Here is a 10057-nt window from a genome sequence, read left to right as displayed (position 1 = left end):
CCACTGCAACCGAACACCTTCAGGTCGCCACTGGCTTCCATGCTCCAATTCAAGGCTCACACTTCAAGTTCCTCTGTTGACAACATGCTGCCATGGTTGCCCCACCTCACTGTCCCCCTCTCCTCAGAGTCTTTGGCTAGCCTTACACCATTTCCCTACTCTTATTCCATCTTCCTGCCTCACTCTTGGTGATATCCTCAAGCGGTCACTAGCTTCTGAAATCTTAGAGACACTGGTTCCTGTCTCTTAGGTGCTACATTTTTTAAGAAACTGTAGGAGGGAGCAAATGTTCATTGCTTAAGTCACTAAAGCTTAGCACAGTGTGTTAAGAATCAGTAGATAGAATCCCCAGAGGTGCCCCTTTGATGTCCCACCCAGGATTAACTCATCCCTAGTATGGAGCTGTTGGCTCAACTCTCTCTCCTAAATAGATTTTTTTTTTACTCATGACACCTGTCAAAGTGATATCATCTGGAAAGAAAGTCCCTACAGCTGAGGTCATACCTGTAGGTGTTCCCAAATATGGTTATTGGTATCCTTACATGAAAGGGGAAATGTGTACACACAGACACACACATAAGTTAAATACCATGTAACCATGAAGGCGAGTTTAGGGTAGTGTATCAACCCAAGGACACTCGAACATGTATCAAACCATAGCCACTGACAAATAGTAGGAACAAGCTAGAATCCTTTCCTGACACCATCAGCTAAAGCCTGAAGCACAACAGAACTGATTCCAAATGCACACCTTTCGGAATTTTGAGAGAGTAGGTTTTTATTATCACCAGGCGCAAAGGCTGTGCTATATTCTAGGAGCAGTCTTGGCCATGTGATTCTTGGGAAAAGCTTGGTTGAATTTGAATCATCCTCTTTTGTCATTTCTCTTGCTGCAGCAAGCTTCATGGAACTGACACTTTCTCTGCCTCATTCATCATTTACCCAGCTCCAGGAGCAACGGATACTTGACACTGGACGTAAGCGTGCAAATGCATAAGTCAATGAGAAAAGTATTACTTGAAGAAACAGGATTCTTTTAAAAAAATTGTGTTGTTACACAGAAAGTCATGAAAACACATCAGGAAAGAGAATTTTTGCATAGGCCAAAGCATCAGATGAAAATAAAAATCTGCTTAATTTTTTGATAAGGTCTATAACATCTGATAAATGACAAGGTTTTTTTTTAATAGATCTGAGTTTAAACATCTTTCTCTGATTATTTAGATTCAAAGGGACATCTTGGAATGTGATCATGATTTCAAATTTGTTCAAAACCCAATAGATGATGTTACAAACCTATTCACAGGGCTCACGTCTGACAAGATCAGCACATAACAGTTGGAAACCTTTGTTAGCTCCGTGAGGATTAGGAGCAACCCTGGGCCCTTCACTGCTGGGACACTCAGAAGACATGGAATCTATGCTCTCTGTCCTGTCCAGTCTCATTTAGAAGAAGTTTTTCTTAAGCTCTTCTACAAACTTCTCATCCTCAAAAGGCTTCCTCTGGCTGCCAGGCTGGAGAAACTTCTTCACTGTGGGGAGGTTGCTGACTCTGATTCTCAGGCCCTGCAATATAAAACCTCAACATGAGATCAAAAGCAGCATCTCCCAGGAAATCTGAGACCCTCCCGAACAAACACAAAATAGCTCCCTTCAGCAACATGAGGGAAGAGCCTGGGGAACAGATCATAGAGACAAGGAGTGGGGAATAAGACTGAATAGTTCTTCCTTCCCAGTACACCCTGAAGACTTTATTTAGCTTCAGTGCATCCCTACCTTCCTGCTTGCCCTTTAAATACACATGATGCGGGAGAATTGTCTGTATTTTGTCAATCATATTTTAAATAAATGCTGATTGGCCAGGCAGGAAGTACATGCAGGTCAACTAGACAGGAAGTAGAGGTGGGGTGATGGGAACAGAGGAATACTGGAAAGGAGGAAACCCATTCCTCCGCAGTTCTGCTCAAACCACCAAAGAAGCAAGATGTAAGCTGCCCAGCTGAGAAAGGTAACAAGCCATGTGGCTAATATAGATAAGAATAATGGGTTTATATAAGTGATAAGAGCTAATAAGAAGCCTGAGCTAATGGGCCGATCAGTTTTATAACTTATGGAGATCTCTGTGTGATTTTCTCTGGGATTAAATGGCTGGGGGACTGGGCAGGACAGAAACTTCAATAAGCCCGGCCCTCATGTTACACACACAGGGTCACCCCTAGTGTAAAGGAAAATGAAGAGAAATGTCAGTCAGATGGCAATACTGAAAAACACTCAGAACAGGTGAAATCAAGACACTGGGTAGGAATGATGAGAAAACAGATCAGGAAAACAAACCAGAGTCCAGACTTAATGGACTTCTGGCAGTGTGTGGTGAAAATGGAGGGGGGAGGGTTTCTGGGTTGAAGAGTATGTGCCCAAGCTGAGAAAAAATACCATGTCTGCTAATGGGGGCTGAATCTGAGAGACAGAAACCAGGTGGAAAGAAAGTTGCTAAGACAGACTTGGTACACAGTGATATGGGTATCTGTGATCAGGGAAATCCCAGAGAAATCAGGGTCTGAGCACACAGTGAAGAGGGAGCTTGGGGAGAGTGCTGAGTATTGGTATTTTATCATACAAAGTAAAATTAAACTTGCTAAAGTAGTGCCTATGCCAAATTTCCTGGTACAACAGCTCTCTTCACACTCCAGAAACAAGGCTGGAGGATCATTTTCCAGCTGGTAGATGAGGAATGAAGATTGGATATTTCTAGATGCCAGAAGGCAGCAGTACCCAGTACTCAAAAACTTATGCCAGGCTGACTGCAGGGACGAGCTATTTCACCTGAAGCAAGGGGAAGTTGGCCACAATGCTGTTGTTCAGTTCCTCGATGTGGTAGAGAAGTTCAACCACGTGAACATCAGCCCTGCTCAGCCTGTTCCCAACAAGGTAGTCTTGCCCGTGGCTCTTCAACACCTGTAGAATTTAGAAAATCAACCCATGAACATAAACAGTCGGGCTGGGACACGAGTACTTCCCTGACCCTTTCGGCTCAACTCTCCTCCTTCTGAGCCTTCTGCAGGAAGAAGTATAGGTCATGGGCCTCTCTCTAGGACCCTGACACAAAGGATGGGAAGACATGAGGTTTGCTATCTCCTCCATTAAAGCCAAAATGATCTCTTCATTTTCACCCCCAGATCCACAGTGTATTCACATCTCCTGCCTTTTCCTACATTTCACATGTGTGCCAGCCCGTATATGGTGATTCTGTTGATCTTGTCCATACTGGATTTCGTGGTCTAAGTTGATGAGGACTTCTGACCAGGTATTTCCTCAAGAGAGCACCAGATCTCATTACAGATGGTTGTGAGCTACCCTGTGGTTGCAGAGGACTGAACTCAAGACTGAGTCATCTCTTCAGCCCCCTAAAATTGACAATGTTTCCCTCAGCTCTCTCCCTACATAATGAAATTTGCTCAACAGTCACAGCAGGACCCTTCATCCTTGAGTAAAGGCCATTTTTGTATCTATAGTTCTCCTCTTGCCTGTTTCCTCATCTCTTGGATGTCATCTGAGGCCAAACTGAGGGACTGAGGTGATGGCTTAGTTGGTAAAGTGCCTGGTAAGAAAGCACAAGGACCTGATTTCAGATCCCCAGCATCCACTTTTTAAAATGGGACATGGGGCTGGCCCAGTGGTTAGGAGTACTGGGTTCAATTCCCAGCATCCATATGGCAGATCACAACTGTCTATAACTGTAGTCCCAGAGGATTGGAGGCTCTCTTCTGAAGTGCAGATATCCATGTAGACAAAAAACACATATACACAAAATGATTAATTTTATGTATACATTTATATGTAAATTTATGTATACATACATTTATGCACAAATAAATGATTTTTAAGTGAGACATGATGGTGCATGCTTTTATTTTTGTTTTGTTTTTCGAGACAGGGTTTCTCTGTATAATCATGGCTATCCTGGAACTCACTCTGTAGAGCAGACTGGGCTCAAACTCACAGAGAGCCACCTGCCCTTGTCTCCCCAGTGCTAGGATTAAACGCATGAACTATTACTGCCCAGCTCAGTGGTGATACATGCTTGTAACCTCAGCCTTGGGAGATGTAGCAGATACAGGCGGGTGCCCAAAGCTTCCTGACCAACAAGCCTAGGAGAATGATGAAGTTCAGGTTCAGTTTTAAAATAAAGGTGGAAAATGATTGAGGAAAGAAAATTGATATCAGCCTTGGGTTTCCACCTGCATGGACAGGCACACACACCACGTGGAAAAACATTACTCACACAAAGATATACATAAAGAAATTTGAACCATCATCTTGGCTTTCATACTGGCCAATACTGGCTTTCATTTTTAACACTGTGGCATCATTATCTTGCTGAAGTGTGGAGGGGAAACTGAACTCATGTCTGTAACTAAGAACTGAGAGAGAACACGAGTGATGTGGACAACCCCACAGATGTCAAATCTCCTACATCCACGGGGAGCATTTGTGTGGCCTCTCACATGTCTCTCGACTTTCCTTAGTGGATCACAGCTACATGACAACAGGGGAGGACCAGTGCATGATATTTAAGATCCATAAATAAGAGAAAAAACAAAAACACATGAAACTACCAATTAAATATACTGGTCAAATATATTGTAAGACAATAAATACAAAATAAAGTATGAATAATTGCTTGGTATAAAAACAAAGTACAATATAATTTTTTACACGTATTATATCTGTCTGTCTGTCTGACTGCCTCTGTGTGTGTGTGTGTGTGTTTGTGTGTGTGTGTGTGTGTGTATCTGTGTGTTCACCTCCACAGTACCTCTGTGGAGGTCAGAGGGCAATCCAAGGGACTAGGTTTCCTATCTCCACCACGTGGGTCCCAAGGATCAAACTCGGGTCATCAGGTTTCATAGCAAACACCTTTACCCACTGAGCCATCTTTTTAGTCCACAACATGAAATTTATGCTGTGATTTGCACTATTCATTTACACTCATGGAATACTTCTATTCCATAGCATAGATGACTTACATTTTAAGAATGGCTGTGGAGATTGTCATCATGTGACAAGTCTCACACTATCAGCACCACAACGAGCAGGTAGGAGATCCGATCACATTGGCCCCTGCTTACCTTGGACCCGGCACACAAGCAGAAGCTTAACATTAGCTGGATGAATAAATGGATGAATGATCTAATGTTCCATAGGTGGAAGTTAAGCAGTTATTCCTTTATGTATTTACCAGTGTATTTTGTTCATGCCCATTTTTGATTCATGGTTTTATTCAGGCTGACTTCAGGTGATTTCCTTCTTAAAATATTTGTCTCACAAATAAAGAGAAGTCTTATTAAGGCGGGTGCTAGATAAAATATCAGGAAAATATCCCTAAATTCTGGAGAATTTTTAAAACATCATTTCATTTCTCTCTTCTACATGTCAGTATATAAACTTCCCGTCTCTAAAACACGGCCATATTCTCCTGATGGGCATTTGGTGTCAGAGGATCATCTACTGTGTTGTCTCATTGTGTTGCTTCTGAATCAACATTACCGTACCCTACATGATCTATTCCAGCCTCTGATGTGGTCAACATTACAGTGCTCTGCATGAACTATTCCGACCTCCAATATAACCAACATTACAGTGACCTGCATGATCTATTCTGACCTCTAATGTGGCTCAGACCTCCTCACAGTCCAGTTCCAGTTATGACCATGAAGTTATACCACACTGGAAATTCTAGTAAAATCATTTTTTTTCTGAAAATAGTAAACTCTGACAAAACTAAGCACAATCCCTTCAGAATTGGGGTGCTAGACTAACGCTAGAAGAAATCCTTTGGAAAGGAAGGTCAGTGCCCTGGAACAGCAGGTGCTATTTTCTTCCTATCTTTGTTGAACTAAATGTCTGTGACTCCCCCAAAGTTCATACACTGAGATTCTAACTCATGATATGATACAGTTTGTAGGTGGAACATTTGAGAAATAACCATATGCTCTCGTGAATGACATTCTCGCTCTTTCCCTCCTCTCTCTCTCTCTCTCTCTCTCTCTCTCTCTCTCTCTCTCTCTCTCTCTCTCTCTCTCGATCTCAGGTAGCCAAAGTAGCTGAGGATGACCTTGAACATGCTCTTCTTGCACCCACCTCCTGAGTGCAGGAATTGCAGGTGTACTAGTACTATGACCATACCTGATTTCTGTGGCACTGGAAATGAAAGCCATGACTTTGTCCATGCTAGGCAAGTATTCTCCCAACTGAGCAGCAGCCCAGGCCTCCCACTGTTGGGATTATATTGGTACCTCTGAGAGTTCTCTTGAGCCATCTTCCATGTGAAGACATGGCCAGACATCAAGTATCCTTGAATCAAGAAGCAAGGCCTTACAAGAAAACAATCTCCCAGAACCTTACACTTCTCAGCCCCCCAGAGTTAGGAGAATTAAGTATCTTCATACATGAGCATAAGCCACTTAGAGACATTTTTGTTGTAGCAGCCCTAGACTATGATGTCCTTATACTCAGTGCTCTTGAAGGTGACACAGCCTCCACTTACCTCTTCAAAGGCAGGGAAATAACACTTTCTTGCTTTCTGTGTGATCTGGGCAAGGCTTGCATCTTTCTCCCCAGGTGGAAGGAAAGGATAGCGGATAATCATCTCATTCAGATCGATGGTACCTTCTGTATACATGTCAATCCTGAAATATAGCACGATTAACCAAAACCCAGAGACAGAAACTGGGGTTCCATCTGAAGGTCAGAAAAGCAAACAACCAGCCACTGGCTCTTACCTCTACCTCAGACCAAAAGGCCATCCTGCCTCCAGTAATCTCAGAATGAGACTTGTGTGAGAGTTGTCTTCTCCCGTCTTATATTCCTCTATAGGGCTGGGATTAAAGGTGTGCACTACTACCTCCCGGTTTCTATGGCAAACTATGTGGATACTGGGATAAAAAGTATGTGTTACCACTGCCTGGTCTGTAAGGCAAATCAGTGCGGCTGTTTTACTCTCTGAACTACAGGTAAGCTTTATTTATTAAAATACGAATGAAATATCACTACACTGAAAGATAAAATTCTTGCTCAAATACTTCCTTCTTACCTTGCATTTGTTGCTTAAAAACCTAAGCAATGAGACTGGAGAGGTGGTCCAGTGGTTAAAAACCTGAGAACCTACAACTCAGATGATGGCCAAGGAAAACTACCTGCAATGGAACCTCCAACTTTCACTCATAAGCTAACTTCTGTTTCTCAGGAATCCAGGGGAGACGATATTTGTGAAGTTTTCTTAGCCATGTAGTAACTAAACACAGGCAAAAAGGGCATCAGCCATCCACCACAGTCAGTACTGAGAAAAGGTGGCATCCACAACCACAAACCTTACACAGAGGGTTTGCTGCTGGCTGTGGTGTGTCCTGTCTTCCACGGATCATCAAACCCCTAGCACAGCTGTGCAACCTCTGCTGACCCTCCCTAATCCTAGCACGTGACTTAGGCTCATTACAGACCTAATGTTAGAAGCTCACCCCAATTATTTTCCATAGAACATGGATCTGCTACACCCTCCTGCCTTGTTATCCAATTCTAACCACACTTGCATTTCTTGAGTTCCCTCCTAAAATAGCACCTTACTATTTTTTTTTTATGATCACAGGTATGGAGCATAAGAAAAACTGAATGAAATGTAAAGTTGATAAACTACTTTATAAAAATAATCAGTTTAGGGTTGGAGAGCTGGCTTAGTGATTAGAAGCATTGACTGCTCTTCCGGAGGACCCAGGTTCAATTCCCAGCAGCCACGTGACAACTCACAACTGTCTGTAACTCCAATTCCAGGGGATCTGACATCTTCACACAGACATACATGTAGGCAAAACATCAATGCACATAAAATAAAAATAAATTCTATGTTTTAAAAAAATAATAATCAGCTTATTGAGGTCCGTTCATAACCATAATTGTAATCTTAACATCCCATCCAGTGCTTTTTTTGTATGCTCCCTGAAGTTGCTAAGGACAACACTCTCCAGTCTTACACTTTTTAACCACGCTGGGTAATAATAAGACCTATAGCCATAGCAGCCAAGCCCCAAACCCTCCCACCAACTCTAGATAGTTTCTAATCTTCTTTCTGTCCCTATGCATTTGAGTCTTCTGGACATTTAAAAAAAAAGAAAAAAGAAAACACACAATGTTTGGTATGTTATATCTAATCTCTCATATGTAACAAAATTCCAAGGTTTATCTGCATCATCCCTTGAGTCTGCCCATCCCTCTGCGCTGATATAGTTCATTGTGTGGCTGCAGAACACTTTCGTCGTCCATTCAACTGTTGGACATTTTGCACTTTTTAAGTATTATGAACCACGCAGCTATGAACACTTTGAAATAAAAATAACCAAAGATGTACGCTCATTTCTCCTGGATGTATTTCTCATAGAAACACTGGGTCATTAGTAATTCCATGTCTAACCTTTCAGGAAACTGCAAAGAGTCTTGCCTCTAAAGATTCATCAAGTGGAATCAGGACTCCACCATTCTGACGTCATAGTTCTTTAGCATGTTCAAAACCCCAGCTCCATGCTAAATCCAAGAGCTCTACCTTACTGTATAATCACAGATCTCTATATCCATGGACTCTGCCTTTCTCTCTAGGCTCAGTTCTCTAAGGGCAGTCAGATTTCCTATTCCCTATCCACAAGAGTCTCCACATTGGTGTCAGTGTAAATGCCCAATTTGGAGCTGCTTGTCATCTCCCTACGCTCTACGCTCACTCAAGACAGGACTCAGATCCTTCTCATGTTATCTGTCCATAAGTATAGGAAACTCATCATACATAGCTCTCTCCTTTATGTCCTTCCCATAGAGGTTGTATTTGGAGGCGATGTAGTTGAGAATGGCTCTGGTCTGCACCAGCTTCATCCCATCAATCTCCACCATGGGCACTTGCCGGAACATCAAACTCCCATCTGTTGAAAGAAACAAAGAAAATAAAGTCTATGGCTCAGATAAGTTCGAAATAGTATGTTTGTTAAAATAACTGAACTTACAGAAGGAAAAGACACTGGGGGTCTTTCAAGCTATATTTTTTGCATCCTAATCTTTCTTTTTCTTATTTTAGATTTCAATTTATTTTTTTAAATTGTGTGTGTGTGTGTGTGTGTGTGTGTGTGTGTGTGTGTGTGTGTTGTCCCTATGCATTTCTACATTCCATGGGCATGCCTGGTACCCAAGGAAATTAGAACAGGGCATCAGCTTGCCTGAAACTGGAGCTACAGATGGCTGTTGGGTGCCAGGAATCAAGCGTGCTTCCTCTGCAAGTACTTTTAAAGTACTTTTTAAAGCCGCAAGTACTTTTAAAACTAGCCCCTTCTTTTTTTTAAGCTGATTTTTCTTTTCCTTTTAGCCTAACATTTAGCACTGGTGCTTTGCCCATCTAGATATGCTGTTGGTCTCTGTGTCTTTAACTTAATTCATCTTCATGGATATTTTAGAAGAAGTTAAGGAAGATATAGGGTATTACTCACTTCAAGGTCAGCTCATAGAGAGGATTTCTAGGTAGGGCCTCTGTATGCTGTTAAACTAACACCATGGGACGTTGAGTGCTCTGTAGACTTCTTGCTATCCTCTCCCACCTCTCTTCTCTCCCTCCACCTCCCTCACCGTCTCCCTCCCTCCTACATGCTCATTTAGGCTTTCAAGTCATTCATTTGAAATTCATCCTATTTCATTATCAACCTACGATATTACTGAGGAGTCATTTTAAACGCCTGTCAGAGAATGCAGGGTAAGGAAGGTAATGCTGGCTCTATCTTTGCTCCTGTCCCTGTGTGTACCTGGGTGGAGGGTACAGTGGGATTCCAAGCTGCTATAGCCAACTGTGGTACAGAACACATGAAAAAGAGAAGAGACAATTTCCGATGTCTGCAGATGATTACTCACTAAATACCCAGAGCCCTTTGACACTCTGGAAGAGTTGCCAGGTCTGCTCAAGGAGCCTCATCTCTTACAGTTTGCCACTCTGCCTCTCTGCCATCCCACGATGCCCTACAAGTACATAGATAAA

The 10057-nt window shown here is 42.4% G+C and overlaps 1 protein-coding gene across 4 annotated transcripts in view; it reads right to left on the bottom strand.

Moving 5' to 3' along the window:
- Positions 1 to 752: 752 nt before the first annotated feature.
- Positions 753 to 10057, bottom strand: part of LOC125407881 (glutathione S-transferase alpha-3-like) — a 33404-nt gene continuing 24099 nt past the window's right edge. For all 4 annotated transcript variants that reach the window (XM_087898015.1, XM_087898016.1, XM_048445735.3 and 1 more), the window contains 4 exons: positions 8828 to 8960; positions 6548 to 6689; positions 2824 to 2955; positions 753 to 1566 (listed from right to left, as the gene is read on the bottom strand). In XM_087898015.1, the coding sequence (XP_087754141.1) occupies positions 1447 to 1566; positions 2824 to 2955; positions 6548 to 6689; positions 8828 to 8960 (527 nt within the window). In that variant the 3' untranslated portion in view covers positions 753 to 1446. The remainder of the gene's footprint in view (positions 1567 to 2823; positions 2956 to 6547; positions 6690 to 8827; positions 8961 to 10057) is intronic.

Source organism: Myodes glareolus, chromosome 18 (assembly GCF_982192425.1).
Source record: "Myodes glareolus chromosome 18, mMyoGla1.1, whole genome shotgun sequence".
In the NCBI taxonomy this organism is placed as follows: Eukaryota; Metazoa; Chordata; class Mammalia; order Rodentia; family Cricetidae; genus Myodes; species Myodes glareolus.
The sequence above is the reverse complement of the archived record's forward strand: the minus strand, read 5'-3'. Positions and strand labels throughout refer to the sequence as shown.